Raw genomic sequence first — 27225 nt, 5'->3', positions numbered from 1 at the left:
CAATTTCCCATTAGAATTTTCAAAAGTCAAAGATGTGCAGTGCATCAAGCCATTTTTTTTTAAAGACAGCACAATTGAACTATGAGATAACAGATCTTTACCCAATTCCTTCTCTTCCTCCCTGCTACCTTCTTCCTCTATCACTTGTCTCCCCACCCCCACCAGCCCAAGCAACAACCCCCCCAACATTCCAACATACATTCTGGGCTCTAACCAACCTCCTTAGTGAAATTGTAGGACAATGAATTTGTAGATAACAACTTAAATGAGCAATCCTAATTACACTGTACACAGGCTAATCCTTGCCTGCCATTGTGGTTAGAAACCTAGTAAAACTCAATATAATGAGCTTACAATATATTGACAATAAATTGAGTTGAATTTACACTCGACGTAATTGGGTTAAGATGTGGAGCTTCAAGAATGAGATTCAGACTTGCTGCACATGAATGTCATTACGCCTTTTAGTCTTTAGGTTAGTGTATTTCCAAAATGACTAAAAGAAAGCAGGATTAAATGCTTTAAAGGGGGTTTCAATTCCAAATAGAAACAATTCTGAACTTTGAACACCTCTGCAAGGTTTTCTGAACATAGGACTTAAAGCCAAGAAGAGATTGACAATTGCATGATGCTGAGTTAAGACCAGGTGTAGAAAGACATTAGAGAATCACTGGAAATAACAACTGTTCCACACTAGAAGGTTAGGATTCAAGCCATTCCATAGGACCGCAGAATCTCCTCAGCATGTAACCTAGCCTGTCATGAGAATGCAGTATCGTACTGAGGGAATGCTGCACTGGTGTTATTGCCATCTTCAAATTAAAATATTAAACTGAGGTTCCATCTATTTTATCACGTCAGTATTTCAAAGAGTTCCTCTAGTGTTGTGACTAACATTTCCCCCTCATCTGCTTTTCTAACGGATTATTTGCACATTTATTTCATTTGATGTTTTTAGGTCTTGCTATGTGCAAACTGACGCGCTTATTTTAAGAGATCTGAGCATGCTTCAAAAATTATTGATTGATTGAGAAATACTTTGGAACACAGTAACATGAAAAGTGCTAATTTAACACAGATTGTTCAGATCACATGTTCTTAAAGACTATTTACTTCCAACTCTGTAACATCACCTCTGAATTTATTTTTGCCCACCTTTTACTGTGCCTTTGTTAACTCCAGTTTTAAGTACTCCAATATTCTACTATTTATTTAGTAAATGCAAATTGTCTAAACCAAGCAGTTTTTTCCCCAGTCCTGCTGTGATGATTACAGATAGGCCTCCGCTGAGTTTGTGGATTGAACACTCTTGAGGAGCAATGGATCAATGTTCACACTGCTCCCCCCGACAAACCCACACCCCCTCCCTTCCATCCCCCCAGTACCCTGGCTTGTCTGGAGAAGCTAATGATCCCACCAGTAGATGGAATTCCGAAGGAACCTTCTTGAAAAGAGTCGACACAAGGAACTCAAGTCAAAGTCCCAAAGCCGAAATAAACAATATTGTACTGACGGTTCCCCTTTCTTCACCCACCAAAATCTTCAGATTATCCCTAGTTTTACTGCCCATAACCAATTCCACAGCAAGATTAGCATAGCCATCACACGTGTTCTTGTTGACCTATAAAGTTTCCTGCTCTTCCAGCATCTCAAATATGAAATTATTTCTTTCTCTCTCAGAAATTTGAGGTCTTGTACAGAAATCACAGTGGTCAACCACTTCTAGAATTATGAGGTTCAATAGCATACAGTGCAGTCTGCTCATGGTGGACTGATTGTATAGAACTGATTCATCTGTTTGCCATAAATGGGACAAAATGAAGTATTTTTCAGTGTCAGGGAGATTTCTACTGACAGAAACTCTTCTCAAAGGGTTAATGTATTATGCTACGTATTAAAATAAAAGATCCGCTGAGAATTAATCCTCGCTGATTCCAAAGTCTCTCAAGCCTCATTTCGACATTTCTATTATTCTGGGGCTATGACTGCACTCAGTATATATCTCAACAACGTAACCGAAATGAATCTTTGTCAAATGAATGATGATTGATTAGGAGCGCTGATGACCAATGGAACAACAAGCCACTCTCCACGTACCATTTCTTTTCAATCTAACTTTACATAACAAATCTCACCCCATCTTCCTTAAATCGATCGATGACATGGCATTTTGCTGAACCTCATCAACTCCCGGAAAGCCGGAAAGCTCAGCCACAAACATGTGGGTGGCTTATCTGGATAAACCAGTAATTCTGTCCAAACAAACCAATTAAAAATGCTCATGTTACTGGACATGACTTCATAGAATCCCCACAGTGCAGAATGAGGCCATTCAACCCATTGAGTCTGCACTGACCACAATCCCACCCAGGCCCTGTTCTCATGACCCCATGCATTTACCCTAGCTAGTCCCGCTGAAACTAAAGGGCAATTTAGCATGACCAATCCACCTAACCTGCACCTCTTTGGAGTGTGGGAGGAAACCGGAGCACCCAGAGGAAACCAATGTAGACACAGTGAGAACGTGCAAATTCCACAGAGTGACTTCAATCAGACTTGTCCGATTTACACAAGTGTCTGGACATTGCATTGGTTATAAGTGGCCTACACCCTGCTTAGCAACGCTTGAGTTGCCTTAATTAATTTCACTCAGTTCCTCACATTCTAAACTCTCAGCTCTCTTGGACACTCCATACTGCTACCGACTGGAGCCATTTTTGTGTCCCAAAGAACCTCATTGGAAACAACCAGGACCAGCACCATTCCAAGAGGGGCATTTGAGATTCTGGCTGGAGGTGAAGAATACACAGTTGGTTGCATGGTTTCCTCAATGTCATCTCAACAAACATGTATTTATGTAACATAGCTAAATTCTTCAGGGACCGGCACAATCAGGCCAGAGAAGAGTGTAGGCGAAGGGAAGCTCGCTAAATTTATCGTCAGGGAGGTAAATTTTAAGAACAAATTTGAATTTGGGGAGAGATGTAACAATATTAGGCACATCTCCTATCATTTTCAGTACAGCTGCTCCAAGATGCGTGTATGTGGGTGGCACTTTTCGTAACAGCATAGATTCTGGCCAGGGAGACAGGCATTTCTCTGATGCAGTAAGTAGTCTCATATCACCAGGTTAAAGTCCAACAGATTTATTTGGTAGCACTGAGCTCTTGAAGCACTGCCGCTTCATCAGATGAATGTAGGATTTGTTTCACAAACAGGGCACATATAGACACAAATTACAAGATTATGGTTGGAATTTGAGTCTTAACAGGTAATCAAGTCTTTACAGGTGGAGATAGGGTTAAGCAGGGGATAAAGAGGTGCGAATTGTCTCCAGCCAGGACAGTTAGTGGGATTTTGCAAGCCCAGGCAAATCGTGGGGGTTACAGATAATGCAACATGAACCCAAGATCCCAGTGAAGGCCGTCCTTGTGTATGTGGAACTTGGCTATCAGTTTCTGCTCAGCGATTCTGCGCTGTTAGTTGTCGTGAAGGCCGTCTTGGAGAAGGTGGCTTTCGCGACAGTGCAGAATCACTGAGCAGAAACTGATAGCCAAGTTTTGCACAAATGAGAACAGCCTCAACCGGGATCTTGGGTTCACATCACACTGTCTGTGTGGAGTTTGCATATTCTCCTCATGTCTGCGTGAGTTTCCTCCAGTTTCCTCCCATAGTCCAAAGATGTGCAGGTTAGGTTGATTGGCCACGCTAAAATTGCCCCTTAGTGTACTAGGATGCTTAGAGGGATTAGCAAGTAAAATATGTAGGGCTATGGGGTAGGGACTGGGTGGGATCGTGGTTGGTGCAGACTCAATGGGCCGAAGGGCCTCCTTCTGTACTGTAGAGTTCTATGATTCTGATTCTGTCTGTAACCCCCATGACTTACCTGGGCTTACAAAATCTCAATTCACACCTCTCTACTCTGTGCTTAACCCTCTCTCCATTCGTAATGTACCTGTAAAGACTTGATAACCTATTAAGACTCAAATTCCAAGCATTATCTTATAATTGAGTTTGTGTCTACATATGCCCTGTTTATGAAACAAAGCCTACATTCACCTGACGAAGGAGTAGTGCTCTAAAAGGTCGTGCTAGCAAATAACGTGTTGGATTTTAACCTTGTGTTGTGAGACTACTTACTATGGCCACCCCAGTCCAACTCCGGCAATTCCACATCATTTCTCTGATGCCCAGGATGGCAATTCAAAAGCAATATTTTAAAACTATGCAAACATATGAACAAAGAACAGGAGTTAGCCATTGAACCTATGCCATCATTTAATCAGAGCTAATGCAGATCTGATAGCAACCTCGCATCTCATCCTGCCTACCCCTGATAACCTAAAACCCTCCATAAACCATCACCACCCCCGCCACCCAACCCTGCTTACCAAGGATCTATCCACTGCTCTCTTCAAAACACTGAAAGACTCTGCTTCCACTGCCTTTTCAGGGAGGGAGTTCCAAAGACTCACAACTCTCAGTAAATTTTTTACCTCATCTCTGTTTTAAATGGGTGACCCCTTACTTTTAAACAGTGACCCTAGTTCTAGGCTATCCACAAGAGGAAACATCCTCTCCACAGCCACCCTATCAAGACTCCTCGGGAGCTTATACATTTCTCCATAAGGTCGGGAATTATTTTAAGTAAAGGGTACTCCCCTAGAATTTCCCTTCACTTTTACACTGCTATTTGAAAGCAGGTCATCTTTCATGATCGAAGTTTAGCATCCAGCAGCAATACAAATTAGGACAAAAGGAGGAAGGTGAGTTCGAGAAGTATATGTAGGACAAGGCACAAACTGAAGTGTCTTATAAAGCAAAAACATGTTGAAAGGATCAAATTATCTCATGATACAGAACAGTGAAACTCAACTGGTTTATCACAATCATCTGTACTTAAGATGCACTAATTATTAGTTAAACACAGTGTACTTCTTATTTTACAAAATGAACAATGATGCTATATATATATAAAACATAAAGAAACACTTTACATTTGTATAGCATTTTTCATGAATATAGACATCTCTAAGTGCTTTACAACCAATGAAGTTGAAGTGAACTAACTGTCATAATTAAGGGAACACAGCGGCTAAGTTATGCCCAGCAAGCTTTGACAAACAGCACCATGATAATGACCAGATAATCTGTTTCTTTGATATTGATTTAGGGACAAATACCGCCAAAACACTAGGGGTAACACCCCTGCTTTTCTTTCAGATAGCTCCCTTGGCACTATTTCAATGTGATCAGATATTCACAGCATTAGATAATCCAGGTCCTATGGTCAGATAGCTCCAACAAGCCAATGACAATGAAGATAGTGCGAAAACAGAACAATCACCACTGTGGTTAGCCATAGGTGGCAGGCAGCATGACAACCGTTAAGAAAATCATAGAATCAACAGTGCAGAAGGAAGCCATTCAGCCCATCAAGCTTACACCAACCACAATCCCACCCAGGCCCTATTCCAATATCCTCTCATATTTACCCTGCAAATTCCCCTGACATTAGGATTAATTTAGCATGGCCAATCAACCTAACCTGCATATCTTTGGACTGTGAACATAGAACATAGAACACTACAGCGCAGAACAGGCCCTTCGGCCCACAATGTTGCGCCGACCAGTTAAAAAAAAACAACAATGACCCACTAACCTAAACCAATCCCTTTTCGTCCATAAACCTGTCCACAGACCTCTTAAACGCCCCCAAACTAGGCGCATTTACAACTGCAGCAGGCAGGGCATTCCAATCCCTCACCACCCTCTGGGTAAAGAACCTACCCCTGACATCTGTCCTATAACTACCCCCCCTTAGTTTAAAGCTATGCCCCCTCGTGCTAGATTTTTCCATCAGAGGAAAAAGGCTATCACTATCCACCCTATCTAAACCTCTAATCATCTTATATGTTTCAATAAGATCCCCTCTTAGCCGCCTTCTTTCCAGCGAAAACAACCCCAAATCCCTCAGCCTCTCCTCATAGGACCTCCCCTCCATACCAGGCAACATCCTGGTAAACCTCCTCTGCACCCTCTCCAAAGCCTCCACATCCTTCCTGTAATGTGGGGACCAGAACTGCACACAATACTCCAAGTGCGGCCGCACCAGAGTTGTGTACAGTTGCAACATAACGCTACGACTCCTAAATTCAATCCCCCTACCAATAAACGCCAAGACACTGTATGCCTTCTTAACAACCTTATCTACTTGATTCCCAACTTTCAGGGATCTATGTACACATACACCTAGATCCCTCTGCTCCTCCACACTATTCAAAGTCTTCCCGTTAGCCCTATACTCAACACATCTGTTATTCCTACCAAAGTGAATTACCTCACATTTCTCTGCATTAAACTCCATCCGCCACCTCTCGGCCCAGCTCTGCAACCTGTCTAAGTCTTCCTGCAAACTATGACACCCTTCCTCACTATCTACCACACCTCCGACTTTGGTGTCATCAGCAAATTTACTGATCCACCCAACTATACCCTCATCCAGATCATTAATAAAAATCACAAACAGCAGTGGCCCCAACACAGATCCCTGAGGCACACCACTTGTAACCGAACTCCACGATGAATATTTACCGTCAACCACTACCCTCTGTCTCCTATCCGCTAGCCAATTCCTAATCCAGTTCCTTAGATCACCCCCAATCCCATACATCTGCATTTTGTGCAGAAGCCTACCATGGTGAACCTTATCAAACGCCTTACTAAAATCCATATACACCACGTCCACTGCCTTATCCCCATCCACCTCTTTGGTCACTTTCTCAAAAAACTCAATAAGGTTAGTAAGGCACGACCTACCCGCCACAAAACCATGCTGACTATATCAGGAAATCGGAGCACCTGAAGGAAACCCACGCAGACACAGGGATAATGTGCAAACTCTACACAGACAGTGACCCAAGGCTGGAATTGAACTTGGGTCCCTGGGACTGTGAGGCAACAGTGCGAACCACTTGACATTAAAAAAATCTTATAATTCAGGTTATAATAATAATTAACTTTACTTCTCTGCAAAAATATATTAATTATAAAGGGAAATTGTTCTCTATTTGTTATAAAGAATGGCACAAACAACAGATGTGACACTTTCAAAGCTGTTTGGGTTAAGTTTGTACCAGATGTGGTCAGCTACGCTCGGTTGCAGTTTCCTGCCCCCTACTGGAAGCACTTGGTCCAAAATTATATTTTCTTCTGTTTGAGAATGTGTCAAGGGGAGAGAAAGAAAAATCAATGTACATAACTGTGCGTTTACTGCAGGAAAATCTTAGTAAAACGAAGACTATCTTTGCATTTAATTAGTTTTACAATTTGCTTTGCTTTCACAAAGCTGAGTGCAGCAAGGCTGGTGAATCAAAATCTTCTCTTGCCCACTATTCCGCTCAAAACTTTTAATCATAACTTATAAAATATTTACCTCATGTTGAAGACGTGCTAAATTCTCCCTCCGTGTACCTGAACAGGCACCGGAGTGTGGCGACTAGGGGGGTTTTCACAATAACTTCATCACAGAGATGATGTAAGCCTACTTGTGATGCTAATAAACTTCCTAAACTTAAAGCCTCCACTTGATAACGTAATTTTTACACAGTTTTTAAATAAATAGACAATAATCTTCCATAATTAATATGCAGCTATAATAATTATCGCCAGCATATTTGCCAGTAATCAGCTCCTGGGGAACAAATAAAAATCTGGGAATACAATATCATTAAGTCAAGCTAGCGTTTAGCTCCTATGTCATTATTATCTCCATTATTACCTTTTAATGTACATGGTGCCACATCACTAGTGAACTCAGCACACCCAACATACAATTAATTTTAAAAAAAATTAACAGGCTTTAGAAAAGCCAGACTGTACTTTTAATTCAAAGCACTTAATTCAACTTATCTGAATTCTTTTTAGCACACAATTCCCACATGGTATAATCACTGCTTAATTCAACTTTGATTGTTCCAAATTTTAGTGCAAAGAAACAACTTTACATTATCAGGATTGTCAGTGTACATTATTATAAAAATGACAAAATGTCTTCCCGCAGGTTGAAAGCAGCAACTCAGTCTCGCTGTTTTGTTGACTTCTATAAAGCAATCAAGTTGTGCTCCTGTGGTTTAAGATGTCGTCAGAACCGCTGAAGTAAATTATTGCCTTATAACATTGCCAGTCATTGGTTTCTTATTTACAGTTCAAATTGTATTCAGTCTTCGCAAATCCACCACGTGTGACCTATTTTTGCCACAGATTAATAATGTACTTATTATACATGGAACGTGATCGAGAATGGGATCAGAAGCAGAGATAGGGATTGGAGAAAGCCAATGTGGGAAAGAGGTAAAATAAGGATCATCTTATGAAGGCGTTAGACATCATTACCATGCAGTGAACAAATTAAATGTTCAGGATCCACGCCCAATGAAATCATTCTAAACTCTCTTCTCTTATGTTTCTTAGACTGTATTTGGAAGAGCTGCAATTTTAGAATCACGCAGTTTTACTTACAAACAAAAACTTAGGCTGGTGGCAAAATGATAAAATTGTATTGCTTCTTTATAAATAGAGTAGCTATGCTTAAAAAAAACTCACCTCATATTCAAAACCATCACCCAGGGTGCCCACATCTATGTGCAGGTTTCTCATGAGCTGAGCAGTATCAGGGGCACTCTGTGGAGAAAAAAAATGATTTGTACAGTATTGTTCATTTATTCTGAAGTCTTCAAAGACCCTTTCTACCCCCTCCCCCCTCCACTCCTTAACAAGCTGCTAGCAATTCCATACCAGCACCTTGTCCAAGCAGAGATTTACATTACATTTATCAGAGTTCCTATTAAACTATAATGGCTTTGTTGAATGAAATATGCCATTAAATGGTATATCAGGTGAAGTAAGTGCTCTCTCGTGCAATAACAAAGACAAGGAACTAAGCAGCAACAGTCAAATCACTTTTTCATGGAAATCAGCAGGAAAGATGCTATTTTTGTCGGCAAATGCCATCTTAAGGCATATCAACCCATACTGCATAAATAATGCATATGATATTAATATTCAGAAACATCATGCAACAATTCAGTTTTCATAAGAGCTGCCTGATCAAGGCCCTTGTTGTCACATGGTTCAATAGCAAAATAATAAGGGACTGGCTGTACATGTGTGGCACAGAACCTGAGTTTTCATAGATTGCTAGTTATTTTAACCAATTTTTCTAAAAAAGATTGATGCGAATAGAACAATGACTTTTAATTTTTTTCATGTGGAAGGCTCCTTACATATTCCCAGAATCTCCTATAATATTGGCAGATGGAAAAGAGCATTTTAGAATCTATAGAATCACAGAATCCCTACAGTGCATAAGACGACCATTCAGCCCATCGAGTGTACCAAACACAATTCCACCCAGACCTATTCCTGTAACCCCTCTTATTTACCCTGTTAAATATCTTGATACTATAGTTTAACATGGCCAATCAATCTAACCTGCACATCTTTGAACATCTCTCTTCCTTTGGGAGGAAACCAGAGTACCTAGAGGAAACCTATGCAGACACGGGGAGAATGTGCAAACTCCACAGAGACAGTTACCCGAGGCCAGGGTTGAATGCTGGGAGGCAGCAGTGTTAACCACCGTGCCCCCCCCCAAAAGTATGCAAAGGTAAAGTTTTGAAACTTTTAATTCACATTCAATAATATAAATACTGTTGATAAGTCAACCAAACAAAAAATATTTTAAAAAATTGAACACAAAATTCTGAAGGCGTTTTGCTTATGTGCAGTGTCACAGCCATATGACCTTTCTGGGGCCCCCAAGTAGACCCACTGGGGATGAAGGTTGCAGTTTGACTATCAGCTTCTATCGGACTATTAAATCTGACCTTTTTTTAAAAAAAAGGCAATGTTGGCAAAGTTGCACCTAGTACCCATCCTGGATTGCCTTGCATGACAGTGGTCCTTTTTATATGAGTAACTTATTTTTACCACTGATTGAGCCACTTCACATAGCATTAAGAGCCAACCACACAGTATAGAACTGGAATCACATGTACACCAGCTTGAATAAGAATGGTGGATTTCCTTCCTTGACGAACCCAATGAAATAGTTGGGCTTTTAAATGACATTCTAGTCACTTTCATGGTAACATTTCTTGTGCCAGTTCACAAATTACTTGATTCATTCAATTTAATTTGTTATAATCTTGAAGACCGTTAACTTTTTTTGAAAATCAAATTTCCTTTTATAAACTTTTCAGTTATTCCAGAATCCCTACAGTGCCAATCGACTCTGCACTGACTCTCTGACAAGTGTATCTTACCCAGGTCCCCGGTATATCCCCATGCTAATCCATCTAACCTACGCTTCTTGGGACACTAAGGTGCAACTTAGCATGGCCAATCTACTCAACCTGCACATCTTTGGACTGAGGGGGGAAACCGGAGCACCCAGACGAAATCCACAGAGACACAGGGAGAACAGGCAGACATCACACAGACAGTGACTCAAGCCGGGAATCAAACCCGTGTCCCTGGTGCTGTGAGGCAGCAATGCTACCCACTCTACCACCATGTTGACCATTTCCTGAAAGAACCATGCCAAAAGGTTTCACAATTTAAACAAAAATTTTTACTGAAGAGAATTAAGCAAAGAAAGTATTACAAATTTAACATTGTATTTTGCAAATCCTTTTTCTTCAAAGCTGAAAATCTTAACAGACTACTTCCTGTTCTGTTTTTAATTCCACTTGAGAATTCTGGCACTTGAGTTCACTCTTGCTCTGTGAAATTTCCACTGCTGATCTCTTTCAGTGATATAGTTTAAAAATAAGTTTCCCGTTTATGACTGAGAAAGGAGAATTTTTATCTCCCACAAGGTGATTAGGCTGTGGAATTATCTTCCCCAGAGAGCAGTAAATGGGTCATTGAATACATTAAAGGTTGAGTTAGATAGATTTTATATCAATAAGGATATCAAGAGTTAGGGCAGGTATTATTAGGTGGAGTTGAGGCCACAATCAGGTCAACTAAGATCTTATCAAATGGCGAAGCAGGCTAGAGGGGCCAAATAGTCCACTCCTGCATCATATTCTTCTGTTCTTGTGTGACATTTAACTCCAAGCACGGATTCCACTTCTAATTTCTGCTTAGTGATAACTTAGGGAACACCCCGATTCCTCATGGCCTCTATGTTGCTCATTCTGCCTGTCAGCAGATACCCCATTGCCTTCCCCCCTAGGCCTTACAAGCCTAGTTGAGTTCTTCGATAATGTGACTGAACACATTGACGAAGGAAGTGCCGTGGACGTAGTGTACATGGACTTCAGCAAGGCGTTTGATAAGGTCCCCCATGCAAGACTTCTTGAGAAGGTGAGAGGGCATGGGATCCAAGGGCCTTTGGCCTTGTGGATCCAGAACTGGCTTGCCTGCAGAAGGCAGAGAGTGGTTGTGGATGGGGCTTTTTCTGAATGGAGGTCAGTCACCAGCGGAGTGCCTCAAGGATCCGTTCTGGGACCCTTGTTGTTTGTCATTTTCATAAATGACCTGGATGAGGAAGTGGAGGGATGGGTAAGTAAGTTCGCTGATGACACGAAGGTCGGTGGTGTTGTGGATGATCTGGAAGGATGGCAAAAGTTGCAGCAGGACATAGATAGGATGCAGGACTGGGCGGAGAAGTGGCAGATGGACTTCAACGCGGATAAATGTGTAGTCGTCCATTTTGGCAGAACCAACGGGATGAACGAGTACACTATCAAGGGCAGAAGTCTGAGTAGTGTTGAGGAGCAGAAGGATCTTGGGGTCCGGGTCCACAGGACTCTTAAATCGGCCTCGCAGGTGGAGGAGGTGGTCAAGAAGGCGTATGGTGTACTGGCCTTCATTAATCGAGGGATTGAGTTTAGGAGTCGGGAGGTAATGCTGGAACTTTATAAGACCCTTGTCAGGCCTCATTTGGAGTATTGTGCGCAGTTCTGGTCGCCTCACTATAGGAAAGATGTAGAAGCTATTGAAAGGGTGCAGAGGAGATTTACAAGGATGTTGCCTGGACTGGGAGGCATGCCTTATGAAGTTAGGTTGAGGGAGCTGGGACTCTTTTCCCTGGAGAGACGAAGGTTGAGAGGCGACCTGATAGAAGTTTACAAAATGTTGAGAGGAATGGATAGGGTGGACTCTCAGAGGCTATTTCCCCGGGTTGAAATGGTCGCTACGAGAGGACACAGATTTAAAGTGCGGGGAGGGAGGTTCAGAAGTGATGTTAGGGGTAAGTTTTTCACTCAGAGGGTGGTGAGTGAATGGAATCGGCTGCCGTCAGTGGTGGTGGAGGCGAACTCGCTGGGGTCTTTTAAAAGACTTCTGGATGAGTATATGGGGTTTAATGAGATTGAGGGTTATAGATAGGTCTGTAGGTTGGTAGGTGATGTGATCGGCGCAACTTGTGGGCCGAAGGGCCTGTTTGTGCTGTAGTGTTCTATGTTCTATGTTCTCAAAGCTTTGCAAGCTGACTGCCATTTGTGAGAAAAGCATACAGATAAATCCAAAAACAGTGGCACAGTGGTTAGCACTGCTGCCTCACAGTGCCAGGGACCCAGGTTCCATTCCCAGTTTGGGTCATTGTCTGTGTGGAGTTTGCACATTCTCCCCGTGTCTGTGTGGGTTTCCTCCGGGTACTTTGATTTCCTCACACACTCCAAAGATGTGCAGGTTAGGTGCACTGGCCATGTTAAATTCTCCCTCAGTTTTCCCAAACATGCACTGGAGTGTGGCGACTAGGGGATTTTCACAGTGACTTTATTGCGATGTTAATGTAAGCCGACTTGTGACACTATTAAATAAACTTCAGCTTAAAAAAACTTAAAAATAAAACTGTCTTCCTACAATCTATCCCCACGGCAATTTCACGCACCTGATATGTCCCAGATAAAGATTTCAATTAATTGACTTCAATTTTGAACTGGTCCTTTGATCTGAGAAAGATAGATATTTTACCTGATGCTTCTAAAAATTTCTTTGATCTGGGACCCAAATGAAAAGGTTAAATCCCTTACGACAAAAACTGTGGATATCTTGTCACCACCAAGGCTCCAAAAGGGGTTATCCATTGTTTGGTGCTTTCACATTTCATTCTCTGACCTCTAAGTAAAAATGGTCTATCCTTTGAATAATAATATTGGGGGCGTTTACGGGCTTCAAAGCCAGCTATTTTCTACTTACTTTACATTTAAAAATTCAATTCCTTAAATTACAAGTTACATCCCTAAAACATGAGTCATGAAATTACATATTCATAACATTGCACAGCTGGCCAGTATGAGAATGGAACACATCACTTTCAGTTCACTATCATAACCACTAAGCTTCCATATCCACCTTCTCTCCACTCAAATCGTCATCATCATCACTGAAGTCTGCCAGGTTCATGGATATCTTCCCTTCGTGCTTATCTCCCAGAAGACTTGATGTGAGGCCGCCTGTTTTAGGGATCTATCAAGAAAGGAAATGGTTATTAAATGTGTCATAACTTTGTGCTGAAATATAGAACCATAGAATTCCTACAGTGCAGACAAAGGCCATTCAGATCATCAAGTCTGCATCCACTCTCCAAAGACCATCTTACCCATCCTCCCTCCCCCTCCCCTATTCCTGTAACGTGGAGATGCCAGCGATGGATTGGGGAGGGCACAGTAAGAAATCTCACAACATCAGGTTAAAGTCCAAAAGGTTTATTTGGTATCACAAGCTTTTGGAGCGTTGCTCCTTCGTCAGGTGAAATGAGAAGCACTCACCTGATGAAGGAGCAGCACTCCGAAAGCTCATGAAACCGAATAAACCTGTTGCATTTTAACCTGGTGTTGTGAGACATCTTGCTATTCCCATAACCTCATGCATTTATCGTAACTAATCCACATAATTTACACATTTTTGGACATTAAGGGGAAATCTAGCATGGCCAATCCAACAAGCCTTCACATCTTTGGACTGTGGATGGAAACTGATGCACCTGGAGGAAACTCATGCAGACACAGGGAGAATGTGCAAACTCTACACAGACAGACAATCATCCAAGGCCGGAATCAAACCCATGTTCCGGTGCGGTGAGGCAGCAGTGCTAACCACTATGCCAAAACACTGTTGAAAATGGCTACTTTTACTTTCCAAACATGATATTTCACATCAGCTGGCAGTGTAGACCCAGTATTTCTTTATCCTGAAGCTATATCATTCTTATATCTTGCTAAGTGTGGCTGAGTGAAAAATCCAGAGGTGAGGAACATTAGCATTATCAGCAATTTTCAAACTTCTGCTGAGTATTTAACAAAATAACAGAAAAATCAGCAGCATACTGGGGACTACACATCTCTACACATACAGCAAATTATTTTAGAGCTTCCTCAGTTGCATCACTAGGATTTCACTTTAATTGTAATGGCTAGCGTGTGAAATTTTTGTACGATGCCCACCCACTTCACTGTTCTTTTGGAGAAGAAATGCTTTTTGGACCACTTGACCTTCCGATTTAATAATCTGATCACATTTCCATTGCTGCATCCAGCTGTTTATTAAGTAAATGCAGATTCTGGTCACAACCACTCTTCCTTGCAATCTGTTGCCAACCTTCTGTGTTAAAAAAAACAACTGTCTGGTGTTTTCCTTAAACGTGACCTTCACAAGCTTGAAGTTAACCATTTAAGGAACCTAAATCAGCAGTAGATACCATGGTCTAGTGAAGCATTTAAGAAATAGGAGCAGGAGTAGGCCATCTGGCCCTTCGAGCCTGCCCCGCCATTCAATAAGATCATGGCTGATCTGTCGTGGCTCAGTTCCACTTTCCCGCCCTCTCCCCATAACCCTTAATCCCCTCTCTTATCAAAAACCCATCAACCCGCTTCTTAAAAATATTTAGCGAGGCAGCCTCCACCACTTCAACGGGCAGAGAATTCCAGAGATTCACCACCCTTTGAGTGAAGAAGTTCCTCCTCAACTCCGTTCTGAACTGCCCCCCCTTTATCTTGAGGCTGTGCCCCCTAGTCCTACTGTCTTTTTTGAGCGGGAAGAGTCTTTCCACCTCTATCCTATCCATCCCATTCATCATCTTATACGTCTCAATGAGATCTCCCCTCATTCTTCTAAACTCTAACGAGTACAAGCCTAGTTTATTCAGCCTCTCCTCATAGCTCAACCCCCTCAACTCCGGTATCAGCCTAGTAAACCTCCTCTGCACTCCCTCCAAGGCCAAAATATCCTTGCGCAGGTGCGGCGCCCAAAACTGCACACAGTACTCCAGCTGCGGCCTCACCAATGCCCTATACAGCTGCAGCAAGACCTCCCTACTTTTATATTCAATCCCCCTCGCTATGAAGGCCAGCATCCCATTCGCCTTCCTGACCACCTGCTGCACCTGCAGGCTGGGTTTTTGCGACTCATGCACAAGGACCCCGAGGTCCCTTTGCACCGTCGCCTGCTGCAGTTTTTCGCCACGTAAGTAATAGTCCTTCCTACCATTCTTCCTACCAAAGTGGACCACCTCACACTTGCCAACATTAAATTCCATTTGCCATTTCCTGGCCCATTCGCCCAGCCTATCTAGATCCTTCTGCAGACTCTCCACACCCTCCGCACAATTTGCCTTTCCCCCAATCTTGGTGTCATCAGCAAATTTCGACACCCTACACTCGGTTCCCTCCTCCAGATCATCTATATAAATGGTAAATAGCTGAGGCCCCAGCACCGACCCCTGGGGCACTCCACTAGTCACCAACCGCCAATCCGAATAGCACCCATTGACCCCCACTCTCTGCCTCCTATTTGACAACCAATCCTCTATCCACGCTAACACCCTACCCCCAACTCCATGTCCTCTGACCTTCTGCAGTAACCTCTTGTGAGGTACCTTATCAAACGCCTTCTGAAAATCCAGAAAGACCACATCCACCGGCTCTCCTCTATCCACCGCCCTAGACACATCCTCATAGAACTCCAGTAAATTTGTCAGACACGACTTCCCTTTAATGAAACCGTGTTGCGTCTGCTCTATCAAGCAATTCCCTTCAAGATGCCTCGCAATTTCCTCCTTAATGTCTGTTCATTCAGCTTCCTCACAGTGCAAGGCTTCACAAGCAATGCAACCTTGTTTGAAACAACGCAATGCAAGTTTCTATGATGTTTTCATTAATATTTAGAACTTAAATAAGAACATACACATTTTTTTAAAGATATGGACAATGTTACCGAAGAAGGTGAATTACTGAGCCATAGAGAGTATGAAAATTTACTCTCTGTTTGGTGCTTAGATAGCAAGCCTCACTTGAGTGGTAGTAGAGGGACTTGCTATCAGGAGTCTCCAACACAGTTAAGGACAAATCAGCAAAGTTTCTACTTTCAATATCCTGCGCTCCCCACTGGAAGATGAATATGAGCTGAAGACAAGATCGGACTCAGCTGTGATACCACTTATTGGTAAATATCTGCTGATGCTCAGTGTCCAGCCTCATACAAGAATGAGCTTTGAGGAGCTTTTTCAATGTGACTAGCATTTCTGTATTGTATCGCAACCAGGAGACAGTGCCTGCACAATTAGGGAAGACCAGAAAATTAACAGGGAAAGAGAAGAAAATGTAACATAAAAAATAAATGGATTAAACTGAGACTGTAATCACTTGGTTTTGAGATGCAGTCCCGACTTGACAACTATTTTCATTCGTTTTCAGGCTAAAACAAAAAAATAGATGGGGGGCAGTGAACTTACAGTTTGATCCTATTTCCTCTATTTCTATTTGAGTTGGATGATCAGTTATGGTCATAATCAATGGCAGAGCAAGCCTGAAGGGCTAAAAGGCCACCTCCTGTTCCTGTTTTCTATGTTCCTATTCCTTATCTGCTAGATTCTTGCCTTACTATGGGTACAATAGTAGTCAATTTCAACTTAAAATTATGGGGATGAAATAAATTCAGCCTTCTGTATAAACCAAAGTTCTTATTACCCTGAAAGTGGTAGAGCTTCCAAGAGAACTCTTCATTATTCCTGCGGTAGTTCCAGATGTGTGGCCCAATGGACCATAGAGTGTACTTGCTGCGATGTCCCCAAGGCCACGTAAGGGAGCAAGGCCTCCTTGAGGTGCCTGGACGAGAGCTGGTGGTAAACCCAGTACCTGAGAAAGACAGAGATCAAAACGTGGCTTCACAATGCTGCAACAATTTTAAAGACAAAAAATTTACCTATGATTTACAGAGCAGTTTATTCTGTAACAATCATGCATTGAAGCGACAATGTCATTAAAGGAAATATATCCTTCACTTATTTCTCAGTCAATGTGGAATAGCAGATGGCCATTTGGTCCAGTAAGTCCATGCCAGAACTTCAATTGAAGATATGTGTGTTAAACCTCTAAAAAAAAACTAATTTTTCCTCTTTTCTTTTTTCCTTTAAATTTCTCTCACCTTAGCCTGGAAGTGCTAAGTTTAGCTGGGATGCAATTCCAAGTGCACAGGCCGACTTCCAAGACCACATCCCAGTGTCCATTATTTAAAGGGAACACAGACAGTGGATTTTGGAAGGTTATTCAACCACGTGGGGAAATCACAGCAGTGCCTGATCCTGCCTTTAAAAGTGCATTTATACAGCATCTTCAGCACTGTTGTGGAATTCTGAAATTGGGTTCTGGTCTGCCTTGAGGGCTGAGGGCTGAGTGGGAAATCTCCAGAGCACGCTGTCTCAGGTTGCTTGGATCGTCACTGTATGAGATAACAATACCAAGAGAGGCATGGTGGCACAGTCATTAGCACTGCTGCCTCACAGCTCCAAATCCGGATTCGACTCTGTCCTTGGGTGATTGTGTATGGAATTTACACATTCTCCCAGTGTCTGTGAGAGTTTCCTCCGGGTGCTCCAGTTTCCTCCCACAATCCAAAGATATGCAAGTTAGGTTTGATGGGCCATGCTAAATTGTCCCTTAGTGCTCCAAGGTATATAGGTTAAGGGGTTAAGCAGGATAACTACATGGGGTTACAGGGTAATCTTGGGTAAGAGTCGGTGCAGACTCCTTCTGCACTGAGGGATTCTATGATCCTTTGAATATGGTATCAAGCCAAAGAGTGCTTAAGCAGTTGTCAGATCTCCTGGACACTAAAGCTACCCACTGCTTATTTAAGCTTGTGGGCAGGAACATGCAAACACAAGCTAACAAAATTAAAAGTCAACCTCCAGAATTGGAGGTCTGTACATTATTACAAGCACACAAAAAAGGTCTTTGCTGAGAATCACTGCCTGACAGTATACCTAAGTTGTGCTGGCTGCAAATGTGTGCACCCCAAATCCATAATCAGGAACAAAGGTATACTGACAAAATCCAAATGTTAGCTCATCTGTTCTTTTGAATGACCTGCAGAGTTTCCAGTACTTTCTACTGTTGTTTTGGTTTACTGGCATCTGCAATTATTGATCATGAAATGGAGAACTGGTTGGAAGAATTGAAGTCCACGTATAAAAAAGTTATCTTTGCTTCCAGTGTGTTGTCCACACTCAGGCTGTTCACTCATGCGACAGACTGATGGCCTCAATTTCTAATCTTTGCAAATGTTAATCTGCTAATTGATCATCTAAATGGGTCACTTCAACGCCTCATTATTCACAAATTGATAGTCAGATATGCTTGTATAAACTTCTTTAATAATGTTTCAGATCTGCATTTTTTTCATTGGTTCCCAAATCACCATAATCCCCGTTACTGACAGGAAGAAGGGACGACAAGGAGCCATATTCCCAATGCTGCTTCAAATGTCTCGCTAAGCCTATACACAAAGATTTTCACGCCCATCCTTTGTGGAGAAATCCTAGGCCTCATAGCTCAATGAATATCCAGATTTTATTTGGTGAGCAATTCCATTACATGGATACAAACCAAATGTGCTACTCGATTTGCCTTCCGCAGTGGAACATCAATTTGCTAACTCAGTACTTGCTGAATTTGTTCCTATGCGTGCCCCCTTCACCTATCACCCAAAGATATTAGTTGTTTGCTGGGGTATACTGCCGGATGCACCAGGTATCTTTTGGTACCTTGCATCAATGATCACTCTGTGGAATGCTGACAGCAAGCAGCAGCAAGCTGTTCAAACACAGAGAACTGGAAAATCAGAGCTAAACCTGTCCATGTTTTTACCTAACATGCATACATGAGCATTTCTTAACAGTGTTTACTGAATAGCAGAATGGTTCTTCGATTTCCCTCTCCCAAATCTGGAGATACTGATTCTAACAACAGCGTCCTGCCCCCACCACTGCCTCACCACAGACAGGCTGAGAGATTTTGTGTGGTTCAGCTACAACTGGGTTAACTCACTTCATCACTGGGGGAGCTAAAGTAGTATTTTCAAAATAGGTTAATCCATTGCAACATATTTTACAAGTACTCCTTGTAAGTGTATAACCTAGATAAATGCGTGTAAATTTAGAGGAGGATGGAGTTGGTAAGTTTGATCATTAATTAAAAGCGTGGGCAATGTATTACTCAGCTGCACCTTCAGTCAATCCATTAAAAAACTGCAGTACAATATTTTGTGTGACAGACTTTTTGAAATTTTTTATATTTTATGCAAGAATGTAATTTTCCATTAGTTTACTACATATTAAGTAATCCGCACATTAGGATGTGATTATGAGTCGGTTAAATGAAGCTGGACATTGATGTTGGCATAGCAACTGCCAGCAGTGGAAAAACACCAGCTCAGAATACATATCCCTTAGACAATAAAAAGTGACTTCATTTATTCCTCAAAGTAATATTAGCGCAGAATTAACTATGAGCAAGTTCAATTTCTGATTGGAGTCTGGTGTCTTCAGATAGAAGGTGGCAATTGGGGTGGGGCAATTAGCCTCACTCCTTTTAGCTTTGTCAACTGGTAGTCAGCAATCACATCTACAAAGTGCAGTGTTGCAGGGCTGCATGATCAACGATTGCTATCATATCTCTGAGGGTGGGATTATTCAGTAGAATTCACGGCTTGAGATTACGTACAAAAATAAAACTCTACTTGGGTGAGGACCAGGGATCGGTTCCTTAAACAGTGAAAGAGAGAAAATGTGAAGTACAAAGTGGAAATAATTTATAGAATCATAGAAACGTGTAACACAAAAGGAGTTCATTCAGCCTATCTTGTCCATTCTGTTCAAAACGACTATCCAGCCTAATCCCACATCCCTGAAGGTCAGTTCTTCTAGTTCTTCAAACATTGGATGTATTCAAGAGGTGGCCAGATATGGTACTTGGGGCAAATAAGAGCAAAGGTTATGGGGGGAAAGATTAGGCTATTGAGTTGGACGATCAGCCATGATCGTAATGAATGGTGGAGCAGGCTCGAAGGGCCAAATGATCTGCTCCTGTTCCTATCTTCTATGTTTCTAAGTTGACATCCAGGTACCTTTTAAAATCTGGTGAAAGTTTTTGCCTCAACCACACTTTCAGGCAGTGAGTTCCAGACTTCATACTTTCTGGATGAAATAATGTTTTCTCATCTCCCCTCTAATGCTCCTACCAATTACTTTCACTCCATACTCTCTAGTTTTTGACTCTCCTACTGGGATAAATAGATGCTTATCAACTCTATCTTCACCCCTCATAATATTATACACCTCAATTAAGTCACCTCTCAGTCTTTGTTCCAAGGAAACAACTGCAGCTGATTGAATACGTCCTCATCATCAATATTTCCAATCCTGGCAACAAGTTTGCAAATCTCCTTTGCACCCTCTCCAGTGCAATCTTATCTTCCCTGTAATTATTCTTATTTGTTCATAGGATGTGAGTGTTGGTGGCTATACTAGCATTTACTGCACATCCCTAATTGCCCTTGAACTGAATGGCTTGCTCAGTCATTTTAAAAATCAACTATATTACTGTGGATCTGGAGTCACATGTAGGCCAGACAAGGTAAGGATGAACATAAGAACATAAGATAAGAACATAAGAAGTAGGAGCAGGAGTAGGCCATCTAGCCCTTCGAGCCTGCCCCGCCATTCAATAAGATCATGGCTGATCTGAAGTGGCTCAGTTCCACTTTCCCGCTTTCTCCCCATAACCCTTAATCCCCTTGCCTACCAAAAACCTATCTACCTGCGCCTTAAATATATTTAGCGAGGTAGCCTCCACCACTTCAACGGGCAGAGAATTCCAGAGATTCACCACCCTTTGAGTGAAGAAGTTCCTCCTCAACTCTGTTCTAAACTGCTCCCCCCCCTTATCTTAAGGCTGTGGCTTCTAGTCCTGCTGTCCTTTCTGAACGGGAAGAATCTCTCTACCTCTACCCTATCCATCCCCTTCATTATCTTATACGTCTCTATAAGATCCCCCCTCATCCTTCTAAACTCCAATGAGTACAGACCCAGTCTATTTAGTCTCTCTTCATAGTCCAACTCCCTCATCTCCGGTATCAGCCTAGTGAACCTCCTCTGCACTCCCTCCGAGGCCAAAATATCCTTGCACAAGTGCCGCAACCAAAACTGCACGCAGTACTCCAGCTGCGGCCTCACCAGTGCCCTGTACAGTTGCAGCAAGACCTCCCTGCTTTTATATTCAATCCCCCTTGCTATAAAGGCCAGCATCCCATTTGCCTTCTTGATCACAGATGGCAGATTTCCTTCCCTAAATTGCAAGAAGGAAGTTCAGGTCTAATGTCATGAAGCATTGGAATGACATGTTGGGCAAAGTGATGAAGGCAAAGTTCTGTCATCTTTCAAGACGTGCTGTGATTGGGAGGAGAAATGTTGATTTCTGTGCCGGATGGGCTGAACGACCCCTCCCATTTGTGGCTGACATTCAGAGGAACTTAATGGGAAACTGGAAGGCTCTTGGTGCCCATTGTATTGAAGCAAGAATCATGATGCTCTGCCATTCATGGTCTGGGGCAGGTTTGCTGGACCAAAAGATCCCTTTCCCTACTGTCAATTTTGTAAGGTTCAATGTCTCTTCATGAGAAGACGGGAGAAAAGGAGCTCATTGGAATCTTAATTTCAAAAAAGTGGTTTCCTTTACTAGCCAAAGCATAGAAGATGAGTGCAGGATGGTTACACTGGAATGGTACTCAAAACTGGTTAGGCTGCAATTCTGCATATGATTCTGGTCACCATACTTGGGGGGCAGTAGTGAACCAAACAGGTTTTTATGACAATTGACAATGGTTTCATAGGCATTAGACTTTTAATTCCAGATTTTTTTAATATTGAATTCAAATTTCACCATCTGTCATGATGGGATTCAAACCCAGGCCCCCCCAAAGCTTTACCCTGGGTCTCTGGATTACTAGTGCAGTGACAATATGACTACAGCACCGCCTCCCCAATATGGTGACCAGAACCATATGCAAAGTTGCAGTCCAACCATTTTTATATACCATTCCAGCATAACCATCCTGCTCTCATCGTCTGTGCTTTGGCTACTAAAGGAAACCACTTTTTGAAATTAAGATTTTAATGAGCTTCTTTTCTCCCCTCTTCTCATGAAGAACACTGAACCTTACAAAATTGACAGAAGGGAAAAAGATCTTTTGGTCCAGCAAACCTGCCCCAGACCATGACTGGCACAGTGTCATGATTCTTGCTTTGATACAAATCAATGGGCACCAAGAACCCTCCAGTTTCCCATTAAGTTCCTCTGAATGGCAGCCACAGATGACAGGAGTTATTCAGCCCATCTGGCACAGAAATCAACATTTCTCTGCCAATCATAGCACGTCTTGAAAGATGACAGAACTTTACCTCCATCACTTTACCCATCATGTCACTCCAATGCTTCATGACCTTAGACCTAAACTTCCTTCTCACAATTTGTTCTTTGTTCACACATGGCTTCATTTCATATTTCACATTCACGTAGAGGGTTTGCATGTACCTTTAGAATCATAGAACCCTACAGTGCAGAAAGAGGCCCTTTGGCCCATCAAGTCTGCACCGAACACAATCCCACCCAGGCCCTACCCCCATATCCCTACATATTATACCCACTAATCCCTCTAACCTATGCATCCCTGGACACTAAGGGGCAATTTCCTTAGCATAGCCAATCAACCTAACCGGCACATCTTTGGACTGTGGGAGGAAACCGGAGTACCCAGAGGAAACCCATGCAGACACATGGAGAATGTGCAAACTCCACACAGACAATGACCCAAGCCGGGAATCAAACCCAGGACCCCGGAGCTGTGAAGCAGCAGTGCTAACCACTGTGCTACCATGCCACCTTTGGCCATACTAGTCTGAAAACGTCCAATCTTGTCTGATCCCAGAAATTAAGCAGACTCAGGCCTGGTTAGTACTTGGATGGGAGACCGCCTGGGAATAGCAGGTGCAGCAGGCTTTAAAGTGGGGTGGCACAGCGGTTGGCACTGCTGCCTCACAGCATCAGGGACCCAGGTTCAATTCCAGCCACAGGTGGCTGTCTGTGTGGAGTTTGCATGTTCTCCCCATGTCTGCATGGGTTTCCTCTGGGTGCTCCAGTTTCCTTCACAGTCCAAAAATATGCTGGTTAGGTTGATTGGCCATGATAAATTGCCCCTTACTGTCAGGGGGATTAGCAGGGTAAATATATAGGTTACGGGGAAGGACCTGGGTGGGATTGTTACTGGTGTAGGCTCGATGGGCCAAAATGGCCTCATTCTGCACTGTTGGGATTCTATGATTCTATAATATAGGCCAAGCCAGAAAATGCCAGAAAGCTGCGGACCATAGCAAAGCTGGATTTTGCCTTCACCCAATATTTACACAAATACACCTTGCAGAAAGGTACATCAGTTTGGGGTAAGGATGCTGCCTGATTTTTCATTCAGACCAATTGGATTGTGCAACAGCTGTCCCTTTCTGAGATGTTTCTGGAACCGCCTGAGCTGCTTGGCTTATCGATACACTGGGCATTGCTTTTACCCACTAACTAGACTGCCAGGAGACCTATAAGTTACTGTCAACAGTAGCTGACACATACATGATGCACTCGTATAACGTGGCACAGCATTTTGCAGTCTGTAAAAGTATTCAATATAGTAGACAAAGCAATGTAATTAATTCCAGTTTTACCAACAGTAACTTCCAATCTATAGTCTCATTGCTGCGGTTACAAGATGATAAATCATTCAAACTTTGTTCTTGTAGTTTCTCACCAGAAATCTCCAGTGAGATTAGTTCCCTGCAACCATTCTTTGTTACCCAGTACTTCCCATATATTGTGCAGCATTAAATCTTCGCATTTATCAAGTAATTACAAGTCCAAGAGGATTAGAGTGCAATGATGTATGCATGTATTATAAAAGTATTAAAATATGCTGAGATTCAAGCTCCAGTTTGATTCAGCTGGCTTCAGTTGAAGTGGAAATGCAGTTTCTGTAAGCTATACTCTTCTGCTTGTTATAAATCATATCCTCATGACAAATATTAATTAGATGATACCTTTATGATCTAGTTTGGTTAATAAGATCTATGGCAACCAAGTGATTCATTAATAATTCCAGGCCCACCAGGGTCTTTCCATTGGCAAAATTATGTGCCACAGTTGTGAGAGTTTGTTTCTTCTGAAAAGCAGGATCCAAACTGCAATTTATTGATAATAGTTTTGTCTATAGTTTTGAATTTCAAAATACATGGGGAGGCGTTGACTTAGTGATATTATTGCAAGAGAATTAATCTGGAAACTCAGCTAATGTTCTGGGGACCTGGGTTCGAATCCCGCCATGACAGATGGTGGAATTTGTATTCAATAAAATAATATCTGGAATTAAGAATCTACTGATGACCATGAAACCCATCTAGTTCACGAATGTGCTTTAGAGAAGGACATCAACCACCCTCAACTGGTCCGATCCTTTTGAACCATCGGAATAAATTTCTACTGAGCACCAAAAAAGATCTCCTGTGACTCTAGAGCCACAGCAATGTAGTTGATTCTCAACTAACTAGAGATGGGCAATAAATGCTGGCTAGCCAGTGATGTCCATGTTCCACTAATGAAGAAAAATAATCAATTTGCGGAATTGCACGTGCAGAATATTCCCCAAACTTACTCCTGTAAGGCAGGGCAGTGGTGGAAAATTGGCAATGTCTCACAGCTCAGTGTAAAAATCAAGCATTGGTCAAGAGCAGAAAAAATGCTCTGTAGAGGAGTCATACAAACTTGATAGAACATAAGAAATAGGAGCAGGAGTAGGCCATCTAGCCCTTCGAGCCTGCCCCGCCATTCAATAAGATCATGGCTGATCTGAAGTGGCTCAGTTCCACTTTCCTGCTTTCTCCCCATAACCCTTATTCCCCTTGCCTATCAAAAACCTATCTACCCGCGCCTTAAATATATTTAGCGAGGTAGCCTCCACCACTTCAACGGGCGGAGAATTCCAGAGATTCACCAAACTTTGAGTGAAGAAGTTCCTCCTCAATTCTGTTCTAAACTGCCCCCCCCCCCTTATCTTGAGACTGTGCCCTCTAGTCCTGCTGTCCTTTCTGAGCAGGAAGAACCTCTCCACCTCTACCCTATCCATCCCCTTCATCATCTTATACGTCTCAATAAGATCCCCCCTCATCCTTCTAAACTCCAATGAGTACAAGCCCAGTCTATTCAGCCTCTCTTCACACAGTACTCCAGCTGTGGACTCACCACGGCCCTGTACAGGTGCAGCAAGACCTCCCTACTTTTATATTCAATTCCCCTCGCTATGAAGGCCAGCATCCCATTTGCCTTCCTTACCACCTGCTGTACCTGTAGGCTGGGTTTTTGCGACTCATACACAAGGACCCCCAGGTCCCTCTGCACCGTAGCATGCTGCAGCTTTTTGCCCTTTAAGTAGTAGTCCTTCCTACTATTATTCCTGCCAAAGGGGATAACCTCACACTTGCCAACATTGTATTCCATCTGCCAGGTCCTCGCCCACTCGCTCAGCCTATCTAGATCCCTCTGCAGACTTTCTACACCCTCCGCACAATTTGCTTTTCCACTTATCTTCGTGTCATCAGCAAATTTCGAAACCTTACACTCAGCTCCCTCCTCCAGATCATCTATATAAATAGCTGAGGCCCCAGCACTGATCCCTGGGGCACTCCACTAGTCACCAACCGCCAATCCAAATAGCACCCATTGACACCTACTCTCCGCCTCCTATTTGACAGCCAATCCTCTATCCACGCTAACACCTTACCCCCAACTCCATGCCCCCTAACCTTCTGTAACAACCTTTTGTGCAGCACCTTATCAAACGCCTTCTGAAAATCGAGAAACACCACATCCACCGGTTCCCCTCCGTCCACCGCACTAGACACATCCTCATAGAATTCCAATAAATTTGTCAGACACGACTTCCCCTTAACGAATCCGTGCTGTGTCTGCTCTATCAAACAATTCTTCTCAAGATCCCTTGCTATTTCTTCTTTGATGACGGATTCAAGCATTTTTCCTACAACAGACAATAAACTAACCGGCCTATAATTCCCTGCCTTTTGCCTGCTACCCTTTTTAAACAGCGGCGTAACATTAGCTGTTTTCCAATCTTCCAGCACTTCCCCGGAATCCAGCGAGGTTTGGAAAATAATCACTAAGGCATCCACTATCACCTCCGCCATTTCCTTCAGAACCCTGGGATGCATTCCATCCGGTCCTGGGGACTTGTCCAGCATCAGTCCCACTAGTCTGTCGAGCACTACCTCTCTAGCGACAATGACCTCATTCAGGCCCTCAACTCCTACCATCTTTCCATCGTTAATACCCGGCAAACTATTCGCGTCCTCCTCCGTGAAGACTGAAGCAAAAATCTTATTCAAGGCCTCAGCCGTTTCCTCATCCCCCACCACTAAATCCTCCCTCTCATTCTCTAAGGGTCCAACATTCACCCTAGCCAGCCTCCTCCTCTTTATATATTTATAAAAACTCTTACTATCCTTTTTTATATTTAGCGCTAGTTTAGATTCATAGTCTGTCCTTCCTTTCTTTATCAACTTCTTCGTCATTCTTTGTTGATTTTTAAACCTCTCCCAATCCTCTACTCGCCCACTACTTTTAGCCACTCTAAACGCATCAGCTTTTAATTTAATACTCTCCTTTATCTCCTTCGTTATCCATGGCTGATTATCCCTTCTCCTACGATCCTTCTTTACCATCGGAATAAATTTCTGCTGAGCACCAAGAAAGATCTCCTTAAAGATCCTCCACTGTTCCTCAGCAGTCCTACCGACCAATCTGCGCCCCCAATCTACATTTGCGAATT

At 42.6% G+C, this 27225-nt stretch overlaps 1 protein-coding gene and 1 pseudogene across 5 annotated transcripts in view; one reads left to right on the top strand and one right to left on the bottom strand.

The window, feature by feature from the left end:
- cep164 (centrosomal protein 164) overlaps positions 1-27225 on the bottom strand; it is a 214155-nt gene that overhangs the window by 114080 nt on the left and 72850 nt on the right. For all 5 annotated transcript variants that reach the window (XM_080214802.1, XM_080214801.1, XM_080214804.1 and 2 more), the window contains 3 exons: positions 16980-17147; positions 13369-13482; positions 8605-8682 (listed from right to left, as the gene is read on the bottom strand). In XM_080214802.1, coding sequence (XP_080070928.1) covers positions 8605-8682; positions 13369-13482; positions 16980-17147 — 360 coding nt within the window. The remainder of the gene's footprint in view (positions 1-8604; positions 8683-13368; positions 13483-16979; positions 17148-27225) is intronic.
- LOC145359983 (5S ribosomal RNA) lies at positions 23227-23345 on the top strand (annotated as a pseudogene).

Source organism: Carcharhinus amblyrhynchos, chromosome 29, assembly GCF_965287045.1.
Source record: "Carcharhinus amblyrhynchos chromosome 29, sCarAmb.v2.hapA, whole genome shotgun sequence".
Classification (NCBI taxonomy): Eukaryota; Metazoa; Chordata; class Chondrichthyes; order Carcharhiniformes; family Carcharhinidae; genus Carcharhinus; species Carcharhinus amblyrhynchos.
The sequence above is the reverse complement of the archived record's forward strand: the minus strand, read 5'-3'. Positions and strand labels throughout refer to the sequence as shown.